Source organism: Paramacrobiotus metropolitanus, unplaced genomic scaffold (assembly GCF_019649055.1).
Source record: "Paramacrobiotus metropolitanus isolate TYO unplaced genomic scaffold, Prichtersi_v1.0 Parri_scaffold0000012, whole genome shotgun sequence".
NCBI lineage: Eukaryota > Metazoa > Tardigrada > Eutardigrada > Parachela > Macrobiotidae > Paramacrobiotus > Paramacrobiotus metropolitanus.
In genome coordinates this window covers 112047-138429 of record NW_026570232.1, presented here as the reverse complement: position 1 = coordinate 138429, position 26383 = coordinate 112047, and the positions used below count along the sequence as shown (strand labels likewise).

At 42.7% G+C, this 26383-nt stretch overlaps 2 protein-coding genes across 9 annotated transcripts; both read left to right on the top strand.

The window, feature by feature from the left end:
• The first annotated feature begins 448 nt into the window (after positions 1-448).
• Positions 449-15636, top strand: LOC129584051 (microtubule-associated serine/threonine-protein kinase 3-like). The gene is given in 11 exon segments (XM_055476141.1): positions 449-928; positions 2239-2462; positions 2645-2721; positions 2785-2839; positions 6294-7414; positions 8943-10155; positions 10754-10795; positions 10797-11425; positions 12130-12432; positions 13472-13978; positions 14284-15636. Coding segments are annotated over 7 exon segments (4410 nt in total). The 5' UTR covers positions 449-928; positions 2239-2462; positions 2645-2721; positions 2785-2839; positions 6294-6647; the 3' UTR covers positions 15233-15636.
• A 4525-nt stretch (positions 15637-20161) lies between these two features.
• LOC129584052 (protein sprouty homolog 4-like) lies at positions 20162-25889 on the top strand. Of its 8 annotated transcripts, none has more exons than XM_055476143.1 (2): positions 20162-20439; positions 23909-25889. In XM_055476143.1, the coding sequence occupies exon 2, from the start codon at positions 24079-24081 to the stop codon at positions 25192-25194; it is 1116 nt and encodes a 371-aa protein (XP_055332118.1). In that variant the 5' UTR covers positions 20162-20439; positions 23909-24078; the 3' UTR covers positions 25195-25889. The 8 variants fall into 8 exon arrangements, with proteins under 8 accessions (XP_055332118.1, XP_055332124.1, XP_055332122.1 ...); XM_055476149.1 differs by lacking the exon at positions 20162-20439 and adding an exon at positions 20514-20533; XM_055476147.1 differs by lacking the exon at positions 20162-20439 and adding an exon at positions 20565-20647.
• Positions 25890-26383: the final 494 nt, after the last annotated feature.

The following is a 26383-nucleotide window of genomic DNA, read 5'->3' as shown; positions in this document are numbered from 1 at the left end:
TACGGCCAGAATGTATTTAAGGTAATGTAGCCATAAGGGGGGATCCATAAATTACGTACGCAGCGAACCAGGGAGGGACGGGTCCAAAAAACGTGACAAGCTGTGACGACCCCGACGAACCCGGGGGGAGGGGGTGGTCATCTCCATGTATTGCGATTGAGCGAACCAGGGGGGAGGGGTCAAGCAAACGTGACGGACCGCTACGAAGGGGGAGGGAGGGGTGAAAAAACCGTGGTTTTCTGCGTACGTAATTTATGGATGCTCCCTAATGTAACCTCTCTGGTACGGCTGTACACTGTACGGTTGTACATCGTACACTGTACAGACACGGTACAGTACAGTAGGGTACAGTACATGCAGAAAAATAAGTACTTTGGCCGCTTTGGCTCTAAGCCGCTACAGCAGAGGAATGATGAGTAATGCCTGCGAGTAATGACGACTGAGGAGCCCAAGTTGCCAGCCACTGCAGCCAGCTAGATTTCTTCGCTTTTGACTTCGAGTGAGTACAGCGCAGCTGATCTGCTTTCTTGATCACACTGGAAGAACTAGGCAACGGCGAAGAAAGAGGAGCTTCCATATTATTATTTATTTGGAATTACGGGTATTCCTCATCAGAATATCAGGCCAACGAGAATAAGTTGTGTTTTGGATTTATAACTGATAACATAATAATATTCCAGTGGAACGTATTCCTGTGATTTGCTTGCAATATTCGTCTAATCACTCTAATGTTTTTGATTTCCCTCCTAATTGTAACTTAAGTAAGATTTGCGACATTTCCATGCGACACTCGACGAATTCAAAAGCCTTTCCCTGATCTGCCTCCAAAGTTTTTCTCCTGTGTGTTCATGCTAGCAGTTAAAGATTTGCTTGCAGTGGTTTACTCTTGAGCAGTTTATGTGCATCAGGAAATCTTGAGGATGCTGCGGTAAGTCAGAGATTGGTAAAGCAATTATTTCAGTTTTGATTTTCTTTTCTTACCAATTTTTTGGGTTATAATAATAATTATCTGCCTTCACTCGCTAAGTTTAGTTGGTAAGAATACTACAAAACTTTTTTTAGTGTTTTAGATCTAGTACTTTGACAGTCAAATGAGTATATTGATGTTATTTTACAATAAAATAACGTTGTACTCGTCAGATACAGATAGGGTGACAAAATTATTCATCGAATTTCAATCTAAATAGTTAGTTACTTGATGCAATGATATCTTTTGACAAGTCATACTCTAACTGTTGTGATTGTATCACTTTTAGTCTGAGTTGATAGTGAACTAGTGATGAATCGGATGACACAATTGAATTTTGGGAATTTAATTACTCAACTTGGCAGAACAGTTATTTATATGCGCCGTTACTTATCTATTTTTTTCTCTGAATTTGTGTACGAAAACTGGAAGTACAACAAAAAAATCCAAAAACCTAATTTAACTTTTTGATTTCCGAAATTACAATATGGTTCAGAAGTGAGATGATTTTTAGCATCATAGTATAAGGTATTCCCACAGGAAAAATTTTTTCTGCACTTACTAGTAACTGATGGATGGACATTAATATCAAAATAATTATTGTAATATATTTTTTTTTATACGAGTGTCTACCCTTCAGTTGCATATTATGTATTTGGCACTTGATTGACCAACTTTATTCCGTTAGATGTACGGTACCTTTGTGAGTTAGCAACATACTGCGTGCACTTCAGCGAATTTTTCAAGCACAATTTAAGGTGATTGCAAATGATTTTTCCGGTTGACTTTAAAAGTGCGCGGTTTACGGATACTGCTGTTCGGACGACTGTCTGGTCGATTTAAACTGGTAGCGAAATGTTTGAAATATAATTAAACGATGGTGAAAGTGCTTTCCTGAACCCGATACGACGTCGACATCGGAAAGTCGCAGAGTGAGAGTGTCGTTTGAGATAAAAAACCCGGTTGGAGTTTTTGATCGATTTAACAGAGCTAATAGCCTTGAGCCTTGAATTGAAATTGCCCCTTCTTCAAGTATGCTTCAGCTGCTTTCCATCCCATAGATAATGCGATCGCTGTGAGTTTGCGAATTGTTTTGGTATATTAATTGGCCTGAGTGTGTGAGTGCTTGGTTGCCTGTGCTGATTAAAGCGCGTGCAGCGTCATTTGCCACGTAGTGGCCAATGCCATTATTACATGAACCGATCATATCATTATCGCTTAATTTACACTGCCTGCCGTAACGCACTTGTACAGTATGGTATTTGTTGCAGGTCGGACCTGATAACGAGTGTTGTGCAGTGGACCTCGTGACGGAAGTGCTGTAGCCCTGGTCGTCATTGTCAGCAAATAGCATCGTCAACCAGGCAGGCCAGCCGATATTGTATATTTCCGTGTGTGTGTGTCCCCTTTGAAGGGCGTCTATCCCGGTCCTGCAGCGCTGATCAAGACGTCTGGATAAGCATCTCTGTGCCGACTGCCACCGGCGCCCCATCAGGTTGGTGCTGCCTGATGATTGTTTGCAGGCGTTTCTCTGACGTCCGCTTACAGTGCAGACAAGTCTGTCCTTTGTACATTGGTCGGCTTTCAGCTTCTTCTGACTATAAGCAACTACACTATAATAGATTGTGTGATTCTTGCTCAGGTTTAGATTATTTTTCTAATTAGCTTTCCTTCTAGCTGCATTTCTCTGAAACGGAAGCGACGGAATTAGCTAAATAGACAACTTCTCGAAGGCATATGTGCGAAAACTATAGGTAGACTGATGAATACGCAGTGAATTTATATTTTTTCCATAGACTACCTATGTTTTCCTTCAGGACAGTCACGATGTCTCAGCGTAACTGGGTGGAAAACGTCTTCAGGTTATTTTCGGTAATATACGGCATTAAATTGATATGAGAAACGGTAATTGCGGCTTAGGCGCGGTTTTTATGATAATTTTAAATTTGAAATAATTGTTTTTGTGAAGTTATCGGCATTGCCTGTTATACTTTCAGCTCATAGTAAATTCACTAATTTGCTTATAAATTTATACGTAAATGTGCGTTCCGTATTATTAGAAGAGGTTATATTTTATATTATTTTACACCTCGAACCGTGTTTAAAATTTCGATCAGATCATATAGATTTTTTAAAAAGAGGGCTGGGGACCATGTAAATGGTGGTTAATTCGCGCAGATACCGTCAGAGTTTTCATGATGTGGTAGTCTGGATCAAACCAACCTTCAAGTGGCTGCATAATAATTTTAAATCGATACTTAATGTTCCATAGATAAGTAGATCGACTTAATGTTCTTGGTCCGGTGCATCTGCACAAAGGTAATCGTGTATTCCGAGACATGTAATAAAGGGCACTTTCGGCTACAGAAAGGTTGATTCTTTAATAACCTGTAATTCCGGTGAGTTGATAAATATTGCATTATGCTGTTCCTGTATTGGTGTACAAGGACACTGACAAATCCTTTATTTGCAATAACGTTCACACGGAAATCTGTAGATCGTGACAGATCCGTGTCAGTTAGCCTAGGATAGAAGGACAAGGAAATACATGTGGTTAGTTACGTTGTGCTTTAAGTGCAGCCAGATAGGACATGATCAGGGGGAATTGGCTCAACATCTTGAATATTGGGAGTTTGGGGATTGGCTGGGAAACCGAGCTGTAATGAAGTTCCGTTGACTTGATTCTTTAAGTGACTGATAGTATTCCTGTATTAGATGTGTGTTTCATTCCACTTGCACATATTGCACTATACCACACAGTGTGCTGAAAGGGAATTCACATCTGGTAGTAAAGGTCATTAAGGCCTATTCCTTACTGAGCAATATTGTAGCATTCAAGCACCATCTGTATCAATTTCATGACCATACTGCTAGTGGTTTCCTACTGTTTGGCAGGAAGTGGAGCATAAATGATCGTCTAGCGATCTAATTTCGAATTTTGCAGTTTATACTGGCAGTATACTGGGTTATAAAATTAATGGTAGTTTTGGGCGTGCCTTCTTCGTATCTGTTCGACTTGTTGTATTAAATGCCGTATTTTAGTCTAGTGTGTTTGAACTGTCATGTACTCCTTGTCGTCAGTCATGAGACCCGTTTGATATTACTGAAATTAAATTCCGACGAAAGCAGTTTCTGACTCTTCCGTTTGGATTCGATAATATTTCCATAAAAACAATGTTGAGTGCTGACATCGTGCTGTGTATTGTAATATGCAACAAAGTTGGTAACGAATTGTGAAGAAATTATGTAATAGCGGTTTTCTACATGGTTACTTGAGACTATCATGTAACTCAAACTTTGGTAACAGAAGCTAAACTTTGTGTCAAAGTTGCGTTTTAATTTTGGTTTTGATTTTTGATCTTGAATACTGTTGGGAAGGTAATGATCAGTCTGGTCTCTAAACCTTCCGCTGCAGTAATTAAGGCCAATCAATGGCAGGCAGGCAGTTGCCACTTGCCAGTAACACAGCAGGTCATTTCGTATTTGATAAAATACCAGATTTTTCATTTCTGGATGTGAGCATGCTGGGTGACCAGTTTTACCTTACCGTTTTTTTAAGTTATTCGCTTTATGAATCTGGTATATTTTTGCTTTGTCTCGGCGGAGTTATAAGTAGTTGTTATCAGTTAACGAGGCTGTATAGATGTCAGCTTTCTTGGTGTTAGTCGTTACATGAATATATTTACTTCGTCAGCTGTTTAGGTGGGGTGCATCGTGCAAGCACCGTAGCATTTACCGTACTTCAGTACTGCAATAAATAATGCTCATGTACGCTGCTATAACTGCATGGCAAGCGAGGTTTTTCGCAGGTTCTTGCAGTCTCTTCCTCAACTCAAAACCAGCTAACGGGGCTTTAGAGTTAATAATTTGTGTCATCTTGTGAATTGGTTCGCTGCAGATTTGGCCTGCTTACCGGCTACTGGTTTTTTTCACTCTTCTGGCGTAAGTATCGACACCGGGTACTTGTATCCATAAATCACTTCTGCCTCACAGCATTTGGCACCGTTACCGCTCGGTGTAATTGGGTGAATCAGGGCTTATGTCATATACTACCATTATTGGAGCGATTTGGTTTTATTTTTGGATGGAAAATATTTTAATCAGTTTTTTACATGCGTTAATTTTTTTGTCGTATCAGGGGAGGAAGTGCGGTCACTGTTGCCAAAGGGAAAACTTGGAGGCCGCAGTTGTTGGCTTGGGATCTTGGTTCTTAAGCTGAAGATTTTTTTCGGTTTTGTGTTTCTCGAAATTATGCCTCCTCTTTATGCCGTCAGTGCGCGATGTGTAACTATAATTACGGTGCGTGATTAGCAGCAACACGCGTGATGTCGGCTTAATTATTCTCTTTATTCGTACATAATAATAAAAAGTTCTAAACAAAATTTTTTCTAGAGTAGTATTTTAAATGATTTGGATGACATGGTCTAGTTTCGGGTGATTGCGGCCTTTGGGAAATCTTGTAATTGCGACGTTTGCGATTTGTTGATTCCGAAAAGTTTTCTCTCCGTTTTTATCCTTGCTACAGTGGTTTTATTTATCGTAGATTTTCTAACTTAAACGAACTTACGGCTGTAGAGATTAAGTAAATACAACTAACTTTGCTGTGTAGTAGGAATTAACTAATCAAACATAAATAAAATTTTAAATAAGAACAGGCTTTTGAGTGTATAGGTGAGCGTACAATGCTTCCACCTTCAGGTAATGCATGGCTTGCATGCACGTGAGAAGTAAGTAATTCCTTGATCTGCTGAATGCTGATGTACTAATGAACACGATTAGTTTTCCTTGAGGCTGGATTTTGACTTTTATTTCGCTGCTACAAGAACATTGTAGCATTGTTCTCGGTTGTGTTAAGAGCCATCGTTAATGGCTTGTGACGTAGATTTATTGAAGTGTTGTGTTCGTGTGACTAAAGTAGCAATGGGATCATGCGACATTGAACAAGGGGTACCCTTGCGTCACTTGGTGTCGTTTGCCTTTTTCGTATTTTATTTCGATTGTAGTACTTTCGTGAAACGCCACAATTAGGAGGCAATTGCATTAAAGGAAGGCTTCGTATAATAGAAAGGTCAAGCTGCTAATTCGAGATTTGTACACAGAGAAGTGAAAGGAAGCGTCGGCAAGCGTAACGAAGGCTAATTTTACAATATTGTAACTGAGTTTTCGTACAATAAATTTTCCTTAAATGAAGACTTTCAGTTATGTGCAATTAGAAACGACTGATTTGATGCACGTTTACGGCCTTAACAAAATGATCCTTGCATTTTGTCATTGTGTTTTCTCCTGGAAGTAGTAGCTGTTAACGCTGATCTTATTTGTTGAACAGGGTTCGGTGCCATGAGAGACAGAAACCTGCGCGCGGTTCCAATTTAATTGCTCTCGTTTTCCGTCAATTTGATGGGCCGGTCTGGATCGACTGCAGCACTCGCTTGTGGGTTTCGCTTATTATAACGATTTGACAATGGAGCAGTGGGGCAGAGTGATCGGCAAGGAAAAAATCATCCTCCTGCATAGTAGTGTCAAACCCGATTTGAACGTCATCAGCTTAGGACACAGACACTCGTGAGCACGTACCGCACAGTGCGGATTCCGGGATTGGTGTGAGAAAAGCGGGATATTGTACAGGACGAACCAACTGGTTGTATTCATCGACCATTATAAATAAAGCACGATTTGAAAGATGCACCGTAACAGTGTGTCTTTATCATCGCGGCGCAGTAACGGCAGTACAAGTCCTTCAGTCATTAGGCATCCATCCGGAAGCGGAAAGCATGGCACTGAAAGCTACTTTGATTACAGCCGTGCTTTAAGTCAATCATCCACATCGCATTTAGTCGACATGTCGCATATCCTGCAAGATTGTCGTCTTATGCACTACCGCTCCAATTTCCCGCAATATCTCACCTTGGAAGAGCTGCGAGCTATTTCGGAGGAAGATTTGCGGACAAAGTACAACGTGCAAAATGGGGATGATTGTCGGCGGCTGTTGGATGCTGTGGAATCATTAGACGGCAGCTACACAGAACGGTGTGAGTCGGAATGCGGATCGGTGTCCTCTGTACCGTTATCACCAGAAATTCGTCGCATTAGTGAGCACAGCTACACGGAACCGAGTTTGCTGGCTATTTACCACAGCTCACGATCACTTCACCGGACCATATCGGACGATCCGCGGAGTCGCAGCCGGAAGGAATCCATGGCTTATCCCAGTGGACATGGCCATCAGTTAGTGGCTTTTCAGTGGACGAGTGGTGCGCCTAGTGCCGCAGAGACATCGAATTTGTTGAAAATTAAACATAGTCAGCTGGGTAAGAGTGCGCCAGCGCTCAGTAGTTTTTCGTGGAAGGACAGCCCCTCCGTGACCCCGGCCACACGCAAACACAGTCGCAGCTTCCGGGCCAGTCATTTGGGAACTGGTTATCATCATTCCAGTAGTGGAAATCAGAGGTATGTGATACAGTATTGTATCTGGGAAAGAACTGATAGGAAATGATTAATGTATTTTTACTGTAGGCGTGCTTTTTTTCTTTTCTGTGTCTGTTGTCTTGCGCAGATTCGTATTCTTGAATTATCTGTGCCGCATAAGCTCGTTTCAGTTGTAAAATCTCCGAAGAAGAGCATACATTTACAATAAGAAATGTATGGTATCTTAAATTGGCATGTTGTTATGCAGACGGTAATGACTTGGGTGATGAGCTCATTAATTGCTTTCTGCAAAATTATGAGTACTCGTGCACGCAAAACTGGTAATAGTAATACTGTGCAATAAATAATGCAGTAATTCGTAAGTATACACATGTGATACTTAATTTAGTAATAATTGAATACTAGTACCTTACCATTAGTGTGGGGGTCACAATTAATGCGGAATTTATTGCTGATTTTTTCACACGAAATTTCTTATTGCGATGGCCGATGGGTGACCGTATCATATAGTCACTTTTAAATACAGTCTGTATGTAAAATAGTCACTTTTACATACGGTCTGTAAGTATGTAAAAGTTAGTCGTCAGCTTTTTGAAAGCACATATAAATATAGATATAATAATTATAACACAGAGCAGGAGCCGATGCGCTGTCTAGTTTTGGGCAATATTTGTTGAATTGGCTTTTACAAAAACGTCATGTGGTTCAGCACGGTTAAAATTGTTGTGCGAGCGAATCATCTCGACATAATAATATAAATGTGTGTCTGTTACATATGTCTACGGTGGCATATCTGATTACTTTCGGAAATGTGCCAAGAAGCCGTAAGAGTTTGTCTTTGTATGGGTAAAAGTATTGACATTTGTGTGTTTAGGTTTCTGTTTGTTCTTTGATATCAGCAGCTTGATTTGGGTGATATAAACACTGGCTTGGCTGTGAATACAAATACTTCGTATGGATGCTCGGCTCTTGCGATACAAGACTGCTTTGAAACAACTGGCCCAAAAAATTAATAATTTCTTTCGCAAAGCTAGGGTAGTGAATAAGTGTAACGAACAAACTGAATCATACAAAGCTTTCGCTTCATTACATTGCTATTAATTTTCGTATTCGTAAACGTTCAAGGTGTATAGCGTGGTAAAAAGCCCTAGCAAACGCTTACGTAATATTAATTATTCAAGTAAAACATCAATATACTGACATGTTTTGCTGGCTGTAGCTGACCGCTCTCAAGCTGTGGTTCAAATCTTTAAAGATTTTTATCGATCATCCACAAAATAATTGGTCCAAAACTTGAAGTGAAATTCGCAGGCAGTAATTCGAAAATTGAGGAATTAAATAAATATCCGGCATTCATGATAATATTTATTGTTTTCCTTGTAACCTGCGTCTTGACGTCAAGCACTTCCTATATCAACGCTCCTATATCAGCGCTTCTGTCAAAGCGATTCAGTGACCATTTTAAATACTTTCTTAATTGGGTGTCACTGGCATTTTTGTTGGCATTTGTTTACAGCTCCATATGTGAAAAATTATTTGTTTTCTGTAGGGCTCATTCGCCTTTCATTGGCACTCCTGCAGACATGAAAGAACCTGCATGCCCTTTTTCGCATATCCTGCAGCGCATTCAAGACGGGCGTCGCTGGTCTGTGACCTCTTTGCCCTCTTCCGGTTACGGCACCAACACACCGGAGAGCTCTACCATTTCCTCACAGTGCTCATCACAGGAGCGTTTGCACCAGGTGGGTCACCATGGTTACGATGAAGGACGTCTGCCGGCGCTGGCCGTTATCCAGAACTCCTCGCCCTGTCCGCCGTCTCATCATCCCGCTGGTGAACATCCTGGCCGCATGTCACCCCAGCGTCAGTTACTCCTCCACAAACCCCGCTCACGCAGTCTCAGTCCCACACGATCTCCTAATCCCTGTGATAATGAATTAGTCTTTATGAACAGTATTTATCGTGATCGCTTCCCCAATGCCAAAGTGCAGATGGAGGATAAGCTGAAAAAGTTTCTCGATAGTCGTCGCAGTGAGTCGGATGATATGGATAGTATAGCGCGCTTTGTGCATCATCAATTGATTGAGCTGGCTCAGGATTGTCTACAGAAATCCCAGGAGAACCATCTGTCCTGTGCGTACTTTTATGAAATGTCGGAGCAGTTGGAAAAGCTGGCCAGTGAGGTCAAAGAAAAGGCACCCGGGAGTGTGGTTTATATTAGCCGATTGGTCAAAGAGATTTTAATGCTTATTGCCCGCCCGGCTCGATTGCTAGAATGTCTCGAGTTCAATCCCGCCGAGTTCTACAGTTTGTTGGAGGCGGCCGAAGGTCAGGCCAAGGAGAAATCCAATATTCGGCTAGATACCCACAGCATTCCACAGTATATCGTCAGTAAGCTGGGACTCAACCGAGATCGCATCACTGAACTGCAGCAGGAATTGGACTTGGATGCCGCTGTGGCGGCAGTGAGCGAGAAGCGGGCATGTAAGGCGGTAAAGGTGCCAAAGGAAGATGATTTCGATATAATTAAATTGATCAGTAATGGGGCATACGGTGCGGTCTATCTTGTGCGCTGCAAAGAAACTCGCCAGCGTTTTGCCATGAAGAAGATTAACAAAGCCAATTTGGTACTGCGTAACCAAGTGGAGCAAGTGTTTGCCGAACGGGATATTCTCAGCTTTTCCGATAATCCTTTCGTGGTTGGCATGTTCTGCTCCTTTGAAACGAAGAAACATCTCTGTTTGGTCATGGAATATTTAGAGGTAAATCATGCTTGAAACAGATCGTTAGGAATAACTGCAAAAACACTTGTGCTGGTTCCAGTTATCAGAAGTGACATTACGAAACCGTTTTCCATCTCGTCAAAATTGATTTTAAATAACGCTGAGCATGATTGGCGATATGGTTACCTCATAAAATATCAGGCATTGCAAAAGATTAAGATTGGCCTTTACAAACCGATCTCGGATCTATTTTCTCTGTCTTCGCATTTCAGCGAAAGTGAATTATCATTCGAATTAGGGATGCTATAATATTTTATTTTATTAATCTATGGTTGCCGAATAGGGGCCATATAAATATTCATGAGATTTTTCGACAGACTGTTGACCTTAATCTTGTTCGATTTGGTTGAGCGCACTAATCCTGACACGCTGCTAACATAGAGATGGTTGAAATGAAATTACTGTAAACTTGTGCACAGTGTACGTTTCAAGACTGTTTAATTTTAGACACCCTGATCGTTTCGAATAATATGAAAATGTGAATAGATTTGAAAGCTATATTTTCTCCGTAGCATATGTACATTTCGTGGAACTGTTGCATTTGTGCGTGTAATAAAAAATGTATTATTCCCTGTAGGGCGGGGATTGTGCCACTCTGTTAAAGAGCATCGGTCCCTTCCCCGCTGGATATGGCCCGTTTATACTTCGCAGAGACCGTGTTAGCTCTCGAATATCTGCATAATTACGGCATTGTGCACCGTGACCTGAAACCCGATAATCTCCTCATCACCTCCTTAGGCCACATTAAACTGACTGATTTCGGGTTGTCGAAAATGGGACTGATGAATTTGACCACCAACCTTTTGGAGGGTACCACCCAGCAGTTTCGGGATCAGCAAGTATACGGTACACCGGAGTACATCGCACCGGAGGTGATTCTCCGGCAAGGCTACGCTAAGTCTGTCGACTACTGGTCCATGGGGATCATTCTGTATGAGTTTTTAATTGGCTGTGTGCCGTACATGGGTGACACAGTGGAGGAGCTGTTTATGCACATTGTCAACGAACCGGTCGAATGGCCCGACGAAGACGACTGGCTGTGTCCGCCGGAGGAGGCCAAGGACGTCATTACGCGGCTACTGCAGCAGAATCCCTATGAGAGGCTGGGATCGGGTGGAGCGCAGGAAGTGAAGGATCATGTGTTTTTTGAGCATATCGACTGGGCATCGCTGATGTTGACCAAGGTGGATTTCATTCCGCGACTGGATAATGAGGAGGATACAAGTTATTTTGATTCCCGTATCGACAGGTGAGATGGGGAATGAATTGTTGAATAGGGGATCACTGTCACTGGGCTGTATTGTGGCTGTTAAGTAAATTGACGTCAGGCACTGGTGATCGTGTGTGCTTGTTGGAGATCGATTGTGGCTGGGCCGTAAATAAACTGAAATCGATCTCATCAAATATGTAAAAGTAGACAATCGATTTTGATTTTTAATTGGACAAAGCTCCCAGGGTAAACACTCGCTCACATGATGCTGGGAAAACGCATAGCTGGAAAGTATATGTACTTTACCCAGGAAAGCTCTCTCGTCTCACTCGCTGTATGCAAATTCAAGGGGTTGAAAGAATAAGATTAGAAATTATCGAATTACTTATCAATACTTGGTGTAATAACTGGCATTTCATAACATGGTATTAGAGCTATTGTTAGGTGTTTAAATCAAAGCGATATACGCTATAATATAAAACATAAAGTATTTGGATTGTGCAGCCGTGAGGAGGTTGAGTTGTATTACAATGCGATGCACGCAATAATTACATATTGAACTGATTCGTAAAGTGCTTGTACTGTTATACGCCACGTGTGAATGATCGCGGTGTTGTGATTAAATGTTTTTGTAATTTTAAAACTGCGATCAGTTCGTGATCAATTGAGGAAGTCCGTTGCGCCCTTTTCCTGATGTATGACGTCGACGATTTCCTGACAGTCGTTTTATCAATGGTTCACAGATATAATCACGAACTGGAAGGGTGCGACGACGATCCAGATGATTCCGACGAACATTCCTTGTTCTCGTCCTTTTCCAGCTGTTCCCCACGTTACAGCCAAGTGTACTCGAGTAGTGACAAGGATCTGGAAGAACTGCGGCGCACCTATAAGACGCGGATGAACAGCAACAGCAGTGTGACCAGCGCATTGTCAGATGACACGTCCGTCACTAGTGTCAGTACCACTCGCTCCGAAGGTGACGAGAGCTCAACCGTTAAAAACTCCGCTGATGAAGAAACGCCGATCGGTGATGTCATGACTAGGTAACTCATTTGTTAGAATTTTATTACGGAAATTAAACAGATAACAAGGGATCGTTACTTTATCCTGCTGCGATAAGTGTTTTCGATAAGATTCCAGGTTTTCACAATAAGGCTGGCATATCATGTAACGGGGAGGAACTGCATACTTGTTATTATGTAAAGGTCAAAGTGGTTGGTAAATACGGCACGTGCTCGGTACTTGATGCCGCAGTTTAATCGCTGGGTTGGCATATTTTGTCTTGGTAATTACATATCATGTGAAAAAACCTGCGCTCTACAGATGCGCGACGGATCGAGGTGCTGATGCAGTTTAATTTGCCGCTCATAGCACTTGAATGATATTGCTGCACATCGATTTTGTATAAATAGCTGTCGGATACGGCAGGTGATCACTTTCGTGCTCGGTTGATGAAATCATTAACACGCAATGTGTTCAAAAAGCTTTCAAAATTCATGGGAGGTTTGCAGCATTGACATCAATGGTTTAATACTTGGTACGTCGACTAAAAACTAGCGGGGTTCAGACTCAGACTGGTTAGATCGCAAAGTAGTTTAGAACGATGGACCTTATGCCAGAAGCCATTTAGCAAGGGTTATGGCGTTCTGGCGAAGCCAGATTTCAAATGCAGTAAAAATAAGTACGTGCTGGTATTATATGTCGTATCTTTAAATTGGTCGTGCTACGACTGGGCAATGCGTTGATTAAATCTTTGGGTTCACTACCCAGAACTTCGTATGTTGCAGGTCAAAATTAAGATTTGTAACTCTATGATTTTATATTGCTTTAGTTTGAAGTTTTGCACGTCGAAAAGCAAAAGGCGTATGTTATAAAAGAAGTATTTCAAAAATCGTTGAAGCATAAGATTCATACGTGCAATATTTGTTGCAACTCACATTTAGCCAGTTAATTGCGAGTTGACATTAATTACGAATCATTACGACAAGTTTCCGGAATTTTACTTTAAGAAATTTTGAAGTTGAATCCAGCCTAATAACTGCCACAGTCTCTGTGCTAACCTTTGTTTTTTGGATTTTGTAGCGGGGAATGGTCGAACTCTACTGTGGAGTTGGATCCGGACCTGCCACCATGTTCACACCCACGCTTGCCGACATTTTCTATCTCCGTCGAAGACCACAGTGGTATGAGCGAAGCCCGCCCGTTAGACGAGCGTCCCGCATCCACCGCATCCGTACCACATTTGTCGCCAGTGATACCGGCGTCGCCCCTAGCTTCACCGTCGCGTCCCGTTGCCAAATCCAGTAGTGCGCTGGCTTTGTCCATCGCGCAGGAAGCGGCACCCGGACGAGTGAATTCACTGATGGCGTCACCGGGAGCGTCCAGCACCAGTTCACGTGATGTATCCCCTTCACGCGAACTATCTCCTCTGCTCAACACGCTCAATCCGCCGCTAATCATCCGCAAAGGTCCTCGGGGATTCGGCTTCACATTAGCCGCATTGCCCGTGTATATTGGCGACAGCAATGTCTACGTGCTGCACCATATTGTGCAGAGCATTGACACGCGAGGAAGTGCGTTCGAGGCTGGGTAAGTGATCTCGTTTGTGGTTGGGGGGTGCAGCTGTTTGGCCGATCAAGTGCCGCGGTTCATCACGACCGCTGTGAGATTGTCCCTTGGGAAATTTACTTTTTTCCGTGCTGCCTGGATTGTTTAATTTTGTTGTGAGCCCGGTTGTAGTCATGGTCGCTTTGATTTGCGATAAATCCATATTTTTCGATAATGTCATCTTTTTTTGATTGGTAGGCGACAGAGGAGGTGTCAGTATTGCCCATTAGTTCCTGTTTACTATGCAGTGATAGCCGGCATTTGTTTTATTTGTCTGTTGTTTGCAGTGTGCGGCAGAATGACTTGGTGACACATATCAACGGTGAACGCGTTCAAGGCCTCTTACACACACAGGTTCTTCAACTGATGGCCTCCGGTGGAGATAAGATCACGGTGCGGACCATTCCTCTCGATCAGACATCGATCAAATCCGGCGGCAAGAAACGCCATCTGGCTGAGAGCAAGATGGCCAAGCGGGGAAAAAAGAACTCTGGGTCGCGGCGCAGTGGTGCACGCGACATCCGTCGACGTTCGTCGCTCTTTCGCCGACTGAGTGACCGGCGGGCGGCCTGTGAAGGCAGTCTGTCGCCCACACCCAGCATCGCTACACAGTGCTCGCGGGAAGCCAGCATACCGGTTCCGCGGTCGCCACCCGCCATCTGTCGTTCGCCGCCGATTTCACGGTTTGTTTTACCTGCCAGTCCCTCTCCCATGCCCAGTCCGGCTTTCGCGGTTCCACATTTCAGTCGGCCGAGCTCCTTGCTGGGTCTGAAGCATAAAGCCATGAGTATGATGCGGAATCGGAACCGGCGCAAGTCCGTTGGGCATGTGCCCATTGTATCGCCGCTGGCGCGAACACCTTCGCCGGCGCCGCCCTCACCCGCCCCACCGAGCCCGAATTCCCGCTCACCCAGCCCACTCATGGCACCGGTACTACAGGAAGCGATTCCGGTGCCCGGCGGGAATGGGCGGTCCTTTACCCGGCCGCAGTCGGGGAGTGAGGGGAAGTCGCTGTTGCGGCGTGCTCTGTCACCGGAGCGGGTACAACCGGTGCAGCCACTGGGGCGCATTAATCGGCACGGGAGGAAATCGTCACCGGCGGGAATGTTCGCGGGACTGGCGGGAGCTGGGCCGCGGCGGAAATCTTCCGTGGCCGATGTGTCTTTCCACAGAGAATCGTCGGAGGAGGCGCCTTCTGGGGCAGCTGGCGGAAAACCGGACGGAGGCTCCTCGTGAGGATATGAACGATTGTTTTATTATAGTTGGTCTTAATTTTATTTTAATATGCTTTTTTCGGTGCTGCTCAAATGTGACAATATGGCTTAGGAGTGAAGTTATGTTTGGTATGAGAGCTTTTATAACTCTAGTGGATAACAAGGGCTGCGTCAGCGGAATGGGGCTGCTCATTCGTGTCCGTGTACATAGTTTGTGTCCGCTTTTGTTTGTTGGTAGATCGTGATTTTTAACTCTGATGGCAGATGTGAATCTGACGGGGAGCTTCGGCATGCAACTCCTTCGTAGTACAGTCGCGAAAATATATGCTAATGTGTGTATTTTGCAATCTGTATGATAATTTGATTACTGTTTGATTTCTTGTTGTTTGACTGACACGCAAGCGAAGAAAACATCATTTGCTTCGAGTTCGCGCTAAGGACATTTCTCCACCTCGTTTACGTGGGCTTTCGTACTCTAAAACCACATGATGAAATTCGCAGTGCGACTATGCAGGAATTCGGCACCAAGTGCAGATTACTCGTAAATATATAAAGTACAATGCGAGCAAGAAAGGAAGCTACGGGTTTAGGGTATGCGTTTAGCGAAGACAGCGAAAAGGCTGTTCGCTGGCTTTTTAACATAGACCGTAGCCTCCTCATTTAGTCAGATTGTATTTGTAGTACTGGCACTACTGGGTAGGTTTTTTAAATTTTGATTTAAAGAAATAGCATTCTCATCTGCCGCTCCTGTTGTTACGTTACAGTTTATGCAGTTTTAACAACTGATTCAATATATATACAGTGCATTAGGCTTACTCACCTGGCTACTGCGTTACGGATTGCTTCAGGTTGCTTCGGTTTTTCTTTCAAGACCGCACATTTCTTCGGCAACTTTAAACAGATTACAGAGGTAATCGAAATTAAAATATTTCCGTAAGGTTGTATTCAAAGCGGAAGGCAGAAAAGCTCACCAAAGAGCTTCTGAATCCAACAGATGCGGAATCGCTTGTAATTCTAGTATATTAGAATCACAATTCTTTCCATATTTTGGAAGGTTATATAACCTTTCAGCAACTTAGCGAAAGATTTTGTTCCCTCTTTATGACGCAAAAAGCTGTACATGACAATATTTTAAGAGAAATTGTATACCATACAAAACATTTAAAATCAGTACCTCGCTAAATATATCAAAAAACAAACGTGTACGATATCTGGATAATCATTCCAGGCCTAGGCAGAAATACTGTACAGAAGAAACCGATAAGTCAATTGTAAGAAGAATGCTACGGGAAAGAAGAATGCTACAGAAGGAAGAATGCTACGGGAAATGCTAGATCAGTTTTATTTTATCTTTTCGTTTCCCCACATCTGAGCAATAAGCCGTATACGTAAGCAGAAGCAGTATGACAAACACAGCAGTGTAGGTAAATCTCAATCTTAAAGGTCACAGGTGACTAATGTAGCGCAGTCATGGGCGCATATGAGTGGAATGGATGCAAACAGAGTGTAGGGAAGAAAACAAGAAATGTAGGTCTGGGAAACAGGAACCGATGAAAAGGAATCGGTTTACGCGCCTGATTACCGGAGCGTTAGATGTGACACGTATGGCTTAATAAAAGTAGTCTCTTGAATGGATATATCCTGTCGTCCGTTTGCGATGGTTACTGCCCGGCACGATTCACTCTGCTGACCATAACAATCATCCATTGTGCTCATTATTACTGTGCACCTGTCAGCTTTTCCCATTCGACCGTTGTCCGTTTAGCTCAGGATAGGGACTGTGCAGCGCTGCAACAGGTTGGTTCCCACGTTATTTAACCAGCAGGATTCGACAACCGCGCTAAGTAAATACCTTCCTGCATTCGTTAATTATGCCGCTCATTAAGCGGATCTCCCTCGGCAACGCTTGCACAGATGCATTGCAAAATTAGATACCGTGCATATGTATCATTCATAAAAACGTTTGAGGAAACTAAGAAGGCAATTATTCAAGGAAGAGAAGCTGAAGCAACCGTCATATCGTAGTAGCCTTATGCTGTTATCAAAGCAATATCAGAATATCGCAAACCACGCCTTTTCAGAAAGGGTAGCATTGGCGTATACAATGTACATAAATGTTCGCATTGTGTATAAATACATTTTCTTTCGCTAATTTTGTTTTCTTGTAAACTAACAACACTTCTATATGCTGGAGACGAACGAGATGAAAAGTTTCTTAAATTTACCTTGAAATTAAGATATACTTCTATACAATATTCCATTTTAAAAGTGCATTAATTTCCAAGAAAAAATTCATAATGTTTTTATGATTAAGGTTAATTTCACGTTTACCGAATTGTGTAACAAAATTATTGCATTCTGAACAGTTCTTTGCGCTGATTAATATTATGTGCATACGTTTCATACGTTTTTATTTTGATTGCAGGGGTTATGTGAGTAAGAAGCAAACAAGTTTTACATTGGTCTGCACACATGCACCGACCGCTCCGCCGTTAATTCTCGTGTCGCGCGCCGAGTCCGAAATGAGTTTCATTTAGCAAAGACGAATAATTATCTGCAAATGCATATCCTGTATTTCGGCTGACGCCTATCCTTCATTTCAGTCATTTGCCGTGTTCGTGCAGCGCCACTCAATGGAGGGATTTACTAGCTCTGGGTACACAGACTCAAAAGTGGAGAAATGAAATTAAGGAAGACGGTTAATAAGCAAACAGGCAGCATTCACGTTCAAGAAGCAGGAAGCTGAGCTGTGCGCTGCACTGCTCACCATGTGGGAGTGGCGTTTCCCACGCTGCTTTAAAAGTATCCGAACTGCAGGACATCGCGACCATTCATCGCCGCAGCCCGTCCACTATCTAGCAGCCCCAAAGAAGCCTGTCCATTGTTAATCAGGCCATTACCATTCGACAACGCGGCAAAAGGTTCAAATGTTAACGTTTTGGCTGCCATATCAAATTCGCCCCGTCCATTTCAGTGTGTCCTGCAAATTACCTTACAATGCACTCATTGTACAGTACGATTCGTGCTTTTTCAACAAGTGAAAGCAGTTGCTAATTCAAGGAAATCAGACAGAAATTTCCAAAAGCAAAATAAAACTGACAATTATGGGCACATTCTAACAAGTACTCGTACAAAATAAGTAAAACACCATCGTGTTCTACGCTGAATTTTTGAAAAATTCATCTTAAGCGCTAAGATAATTTCCGACATTTAAAAAGCAAGGATATTTTTAACATAAGCTAGCATGCAAGCTAAAGTCTGCTAGAGTAACAGTCAAATCAAATTTGCGGCTTTAGTATTACTGTACAATATTCAGTACAGTATAAAACGAGTCTAATTATGTACACGGAACTCAATAAAGGTTGTTATAGAAGCGTATACCGGTATATATATATGAGCATTAACGACAGTTGTATAGCGTGACCACTGGTCAGTCAGCAGCGTAATTATAGCTGGCGAATATGGATGGTGGTGATTACTGCAGAAAGAAACAAACAGTACTTCCCGCTCTTTTTCTACGCGGTAATTTACTTTTTTGGCGCCCCGTTTGGCGACTGTGCGCAGTGAAAGGTTGAGTGGAGATGAGGATGGATGATGCTGGCGAGTGACAGGACAGCGCGGTCGGACAGCAGCGCACGAGCTGGTCAAGCGCGCAGCATGTGTCTAAACTCCTCCTTGTAACGAGAAAAGCATCTCCTAACGCCATCCACATCAATAAATATCCCAGCAGCACAAGACTCGCCGTCTCGCACATGTGGACTACAAATGGCGTGCTGCTCCGATCCATTCTTTTTGATTCATTCCCATAGCTCCGCAAGATTTTCATTATGATCTCCTGCTTAATTGTCCATGGAGTTCGTGAGAAATGCTTTATGAGAAGTTCTGCAATGAGATTTACGCGGCACTTAAATTAATTACATGCATTACACTTATGGCAATCCAAAATTTGCTCAATTGTTGCGGAACAGATGAGAATTTTAAATCAGATGCATATCGCTGCCGGCATCTACTTCCGGTCGAAAGTTTACAGAAGTTTCAGATGTAAAATTGTAAATATCAATGAAACATGAAATTAAACGAAACACTTGTGCAATATTTTACGAATGATATACGAAGTACCTAAATTTTCGTCTTTATAAACTAAGATCTTTGAAGTGGTAGCATACAATTGGATGGATGGATAAAAGTAATAATCAAGCTTGTTACTGCTAGAGTGTATGCGCCAATCATAACTAAAAAATCTTATCTTAACGCTCCCAAATCAGGGAAATCACATAGGTTTTTACAGATATTATTTATTTGAGTACTTACAATACATATATCGTACTACGTGTACTATTCGGAAGCTGGAATGGCTGAATTATATACAGTATATAGATATAAGGTCTTCTAAAGGGCATTCACTGCACTGCATCATTTTCTGTGCCCAATTTATAATCAAATTAGAAATATGTGTGCATTTCTTGATTTATATTAGCTGAACATAATACATATACAAAGCACCGTTTAAGCACGGGTTTAGAGACTCGAATTTGCTTGTGTTTGCCCGGTGTCGTGAAGCAGCTACAAGACGTTGCACTCGAGTACCGGTTTTTCCATGTTCTTCTGCTTCATACTTTTAGATTTATCTCAAGGTAGTAATTGCTTTCAAGAAAAGCGCTTTTCTGTGGTAATAAACACATCGCAAAACGTAACGCACTCCATAAAATAAACCTTTTTGAATATTATCGGTTACATTTAACGGCAATTTACCGGGTAGCGAGCGATATATTCGATAGTCGCCGGTAGAGACCGAAACCAGCGTAACGAGCACATTGCTACCAGAATACTGCCGCAACCGCGCTGTGATTGGCCGGGGCCCGGAAGGTGGATCCTAAAACCACAACGTGCCGTAGAGTTCTGTTTCATTCAAGCTGCGCCAGCAGCAGCAACTTGGTCATGGCAAGAGACCGAGATATGCGATAACATTCTGATATGCGAACATATTCTCGTTCGGAGCGTACGCTGCAGTACAGATATATCGTAGTCAGAATTTCTGAACGAAATTTCTTTGGAATATCTCCGTTTGAAATTACCGAACTGGGCTAGGTCTGCCAAATCATTATCACCAGAAATTGCTTTATGAATGAACTGGAATTAAAAGGAATATTTTACGTCACTGCACTTCCGCTTCATAGAGACGCTGCCAAATGGATGATACAACAGCGCGATCCGGATTCTGTGCGTCATGTAAGTTCCGGATTCTGAGCGTTGTTCCACTTTCGAAAGCGTTCGCTACCTCAGAGTAGGATCGATGGAAATTTAAAGTTAATCGTGATATTAGGTATATCATAACGGCTAATGAGTACCGTTTTTCAACTGTTTGCCATTTATGTTTAAAGTTTCACTGTAACGAAAAACGGGAACTGTGTGTCTGTGATTATTTTAAAGTACGAGTGTACGACATGTGATCAGCTGGCAGCTGACAAAATGCTACGTGGTGATGGTATAAAACTGCATAGTTGGTTTGATGAAATTTATTTATTTGTCTAGTTTCCGTTTCCACGCTTTGAAGTAGTAAAGCATTTGATGCAGATGTTGTTACTTAATTTTTATAGGGATTATTTTTCGAATCCTTTTGATTCTAGAATCAAGTGTAGAGAATTATTTGATCGATTGAGAAGTTATTATAACTGTTAGTGACTGTTTTGCGGTGCCGTTAATCGGAGATATCCGTCAATTCGCGTACTTACTGTGCTTGTATGGCGCTTTTCTGGACAAATCAAAATGTTTACATATTACATGACTGCTGGACATACTAGACATTTGCGCTGATGGTTAACCAAATTTTATCGACATGGCCGCAAATTACAAAATCGTGAAGCCGCAGAATATGAGCGGCAAGTGGTCTGCATTATGCATGTTGGCTGTTCGAAAGTGGCTCGACTGGTTTCTATCCTCAATCCTTATCCAGCACATCTCTTGAGCTGACAGGCTCATATTCTATGCAACAGGTCAGAACTGTCCTTGTGTGCGCGTAAAACCGGCTATGTGCACTGCGCACGATGAAAAGTCATAAAAGGCAGAGGAAAATGGTAAGGTGAGATTTGTGATGAAAGATTGAAAGCGCATTTCGCTCAGGCAACGACGGGATGAATAGAAACTTGGGGTTTGTTTTCTCCTATGAATTGAATTGATTGCAAGCGCGATAAAGTAAGTAAACAGCCATAGTTATCCCATACTAGCGGACGCAAGAGAGATAGAGAGGAAAAAGAGCCAGTCGGAGACAGAGCTGGCTGTATGGCACCGGATACGATTTTATTGTTTACCTGTGCTGCAGTGTTGCTCTCTCATAGACTGACTGACTGACCGGCGGCCATTCATGACCGGCATTGTGCTCGGCTTCAGGCAGCAAATCCGTAATGGTGTACAAATTGTGAACCATTCAGCGCTATGTTCACCGCGTATTACCAAAATCCCAATGCATACTAATCCCAAAGTAAACCTCACATTTTGCATCATTATTTGTTGGCCAATCTTGGTACTTGATTACAAAGCGGCTTTTCCATTCCCGCATGTTTTCCTTTATACTGCACCAACGCGGTGCATCCTTGTAATAAACTAATAATGATAATATAGATATACCTATGATGTAAACTTAAATGTACTTGGTCACTTTTTAAAAATTTTTTGATGATTTTTAGTAAGAACTCACAATCAGTAAAACAAAATTCTAGGTTTTCTGTTTTTCGGAGAATTTTGATTTCGTGTAAATATTCTTGTGACGTATTTGTCATGAACCTGTTGCAATCGTTGTTTACTTTTTGACTTACGGTATTTTTACTAGAAAACTGCGCAGTAATTATAGAATGAATATTAGATTTATAAATTGTCGCTTTGACTGCTGATTCAAGAAGGATGGTAATGCCGTTTATCGGCCTGGTCGCATCTTTCGACACATCCGGTTGTGTTATGCGTCCATGTGCCGATGTTATTTCGCATGCGAAAGACCGCTTACAATTACAGTACAGTACTTACATTTATTCTCGTTGAGAATGTTCGGGCCGTCACTGTGTGCAAGTAAACAGTCAGTTCCGTTAGCCACTCAACTATTTGGTTTCTTATATCGAAACGCGCATTTTGACCTAGCAAGAATCAAAAGCGTCGAATTGTTCCGTAAATACGGAAAAGCCTTCAGTTTAAACTTTCTTTGGACTACAAGACAGACCATTAGATTTCATCTACAGCTTGCGCTTAGTTTTTATGTTAAAGAGTTAATGAAATAAACCGTCTAATTATTAATGTTCGCACGAAACCGTACAACCGGACCTGTGCTCTGATTACTAGTGCTAAACTGTCATTTTTCCAACCAAGCATATATCTTGTTAGATGACTGTTTTTATGTGCCGAAACGAAACCATTTAATGCATGTTACATGATCATGAAAAAGGTTAGTCGAAATGATCACCGAGCAGCGTTTGTTCCAGTTTTCACGGCAGAGAGCTCTTTCCAGCTGCTATTTCTGGCATGCGCAGTAATAATTAAGAAATTGCTCAGTGATATAAATGGGATGCTGCGAGATTTTTATGGAATGCACATTTGGGACGATGCGGGAGTGGAATAAAGCGCACAGATTGCAATTTGCATTCTTGTCATGCTCGCATGGATCAAAATATCTTTGCATCATATTACAGCCTGTGGATGCTTTTACATGGAGGCCTATAGAAACCGGCATTTTTTGAATGATGGTCCGCCTGACGCTATCGTCGGACCTCGTTTATTAAGTGCTTGTAAAGTTTAACCCTGTGAGTGATGAGCCGGTTGAAAATATACGAAGCCACACTACGTATATCGAAATGTGTGCTTTTCTGTATATTTTAGCGTTTGACGTAAGCAAGCCAGTCGATGTGCAGAAATCTCTGCAGATGAAAGTGTGTCGTGCAGATAAAATATATATACTGTACGACACACCCATGTTGGCAGTGCTAATTTTGATCGCCTGATTAATTCACTGATAACTTGCTTCCAAAGGTTAACAAAATAAATCATAACGTCGGATCGGCATGGGTGCATTCAATTCGAACCGCGTATTTTGCTGTGTTTGCTACGTTAACGTTTCCTTAACGTGTAAGGAGTGCATTTCCGGCGATATACGAGTATGTAGTTACTAGTTCAGTGCAAAACTGGACAAGAATGTGTTGTTGTTGTTTGTGGTTATATGGCTGCGATTTATGATAAAACGCGATTGGTGATCAAACAAAGTACGCAAAATGCCTTTATAAACAGTTTACTAATGTGCTAATAATATGAACTGCAGCTAAGCTTATTAGCCGACCATAGTAACTTTAAACAGTGTGACTAGTTTTCTGTAAGTGTTACGAGAAGAACAAATTTACTTTTAATGCGAATTGCTTGAAGATCTGACGCGCTTCAGTGAATTGTTTCGGCATCTACAACTGAAAATTAAGCTACTCCTAGATCGGAAATAAAAATGTTGTCCGAAGACATTTTTCTTAGTATTATGTATGGCTACTTAACGGTCAAATGCATTGAGTATGAATCATGATCGGACTTTTAAGACATTTACCGGGTGCATTCATGCGCACAGCGACGTATGATCAGATAATATTACGATATATGCAAAATATCTTTTCGCCTCGTCTTGCAACATGACAGAAACTTCATACTTAATTAACGGTATGCTTTGTGTCATTTGCAGAGATGCACGATCAAAGAAGACGGATAATAAAGCCGCGAAGAGAGACGAACGCATAAAGGGAACAGGGTGTGATAAGCATCATTTTGAAAGGGATCCTTTCGGGGGCTGAAATTTCCTTCGTGAGAGAGAGGCAAACGCGAAACGGCTGCACAATTCTTCAGTAACATGCAATGGACAGCCGCAATGGAAGTGGACAACGGGCAGCTTCCATACCGTCTACTATACCAATGACGCAGCGCAGCGTAACCGGCGATCCCCGTTTGGCTGTTCTGTCGGCGCAGTCCGGCCATGCCGCGATCCGCTTGGACCAGCCGCGCCCCCACATCGACCGCTACCGTAACGAGTATGTCGATTCACCGGCGGCGGCGGCGGCCAAATTGGCGGAAAAAACTCATCCCCCGTCATGGTACGGTGGCGACAGCGGCGCACATGCGCTGCATGCACCTGTCAGCTGCAAAGAAAAAGCCCATCATCATACCGGCGCGAATAAATTACGCGATAAGACGACCTTTGACACGGATCACTTCCTGACCAAACAGCCGCACTCAGTGCTACTCGAGGAAGACGCGCTGCGGTTAAAACGCAAATCCGGCTCGTGTGCCATTCACGGACACAAGCAGCTCCTTCCCGAGCAGACGTGGATTAGTGTCCAACCGGATGTGCAGAAACCCGGCGGCATCATCTGTCCCGAATGCGGACGGTGTCGGTGTGCGGCTTGCATAACTCCCAAACAATTACCCTCTTATTGGCTGTGTAACGGCAACCTGGAGTGTTCGGCGGAGAGCGTGGTCGACCAGTTGTCTTGTATGAGCTGCGTCAAGGGATTTCTCTATCACTGCACCAACTGGTCGGCGGACGAAATGGATAAGACCGTGGAGAATCCCTGCGCGTGCTACGGCAAACACTGCTGCTCCCGATGGGCCTTGCTGGGTGTGTTGTCGGTGACGTGTCTCCCGTGCCTTTTGTGTTACTGGCCGTGTCGCGGACTGACGGAACTTTGCGCACAGTGTTATAAAAGATACCACCAGACCGGCTGTGCCTGTAAGATAAACGCCAGGAGTATGGCGGAGACGAGGACATCGATCAGCTCGTCACCGGTGAGTACGCCCGCAATTCCCTCGCGAACCCGCATCCCCCTGCCCGAAACAATAACGTCCTCCACGGATTCATCGCCGGTGATCACGCCCCGCACACGGCTGGCCACACCCCCGCCGCCGCTGCCTCCCAAACCCGGATTTCCCCGGCGGGTGGTTGGGGATGATGTTAATGGGCGGGTGCACCGGTGATTGTGTTTAGGCACAACTGGCCAGCTGAACTTGACTGTGTGTGGAGCTATATTTGGATCTCAGTTGCAAATTGACAGGCGGATTGATAATTTAACCTTTTGCGGCGATTTGTGGTATGCATTAATTTCCGGCGGTCAGCGCGCCTAAAGGAGAGGAAGCTTGACCAGCGGATGGAATTACATCATGGAGTGATTGGACTCAGTGCACTGGCCAGACCAGACCGAGCGGGCGAGAAATCGATCCGGTGTTTGTGTTGGGAAATTTATCCATCTATTTAACATCTGGTGGACACATTTTCCATGCCCGCCGTTTGCATGTTTGAGGACTGCACCGGATGGTTGAATACAGTGGATACAGGGGAAAAACCCGAATGGCATCCAGCAGTATTACCGGAAACATTAAACGTTAATTACCGCGATAAGTGTCGTTCAAGTTGGTTGTTTTAATGTCACTCGCAAGATGTTTGACCGTTGTCTGGGACTTGTTATGTGCGCAGTTGGGACTGGTTAGTACGAAAATGGTTGAGACAATCCCCTGCTGAAATGTGATGAGTTGTTGATTATTTTTATCCAAATTTTAAGATTTACCTTGGGTATGTAGTTGGGGTTTACTTTACTTTCTGTCGACAGATTGTTGTTTCGAGTTTTAATATTTTTATTGTTTATACCAAAGAGTGTCATTGGAATAAATATTTTCGTGCCTTACGAAGTGATTTTACGGCGCTTATTGCTTCACCAGGTCAGACAGAAAACCTTTTAGTTCGGTCGATACGGACTTGCACTTCGATTTAAAATAATTACTTACGATTAGCCGATTAGGTGTTCATAAATTTAATGAACAAAAAGAAACGATGAATTTGCAACAGAGTGGTACTAGTACATTATCATTCAAATCCGTAATATCTACCGGCAACGCTTTAGTCGCGTTGTAGGATGATCTGGAATCTTTAACATGCTCATTCTTCGATACAATGAACAGTTACAAGAAGGAAAACTCTGGATATAAAAAACCTTACCATCGCGCAGTGATAATTTTCATTGTGGAAGGTATCTTACGTTGCACCTTGCACGTACCAGTACGCAAAATCTTGGGAAAATGGACTAAATAATTCTAAAATCCGATTTAAAGTAGGAATTACGAGTTTATGTCGCAATAAAAATGTACTCTCTCTCTCGTGGCCAGTTTATGT

What these genes read in the sequence shown, in the direction of transcription:
- LOC129584052 (XM_055476143.1), top strand. Translation starts at nt 24,079, where the DNA reads ATGGACAGCCGCAATGGAAGTGGACAACGGGCAGCTTCCATACCGTCT.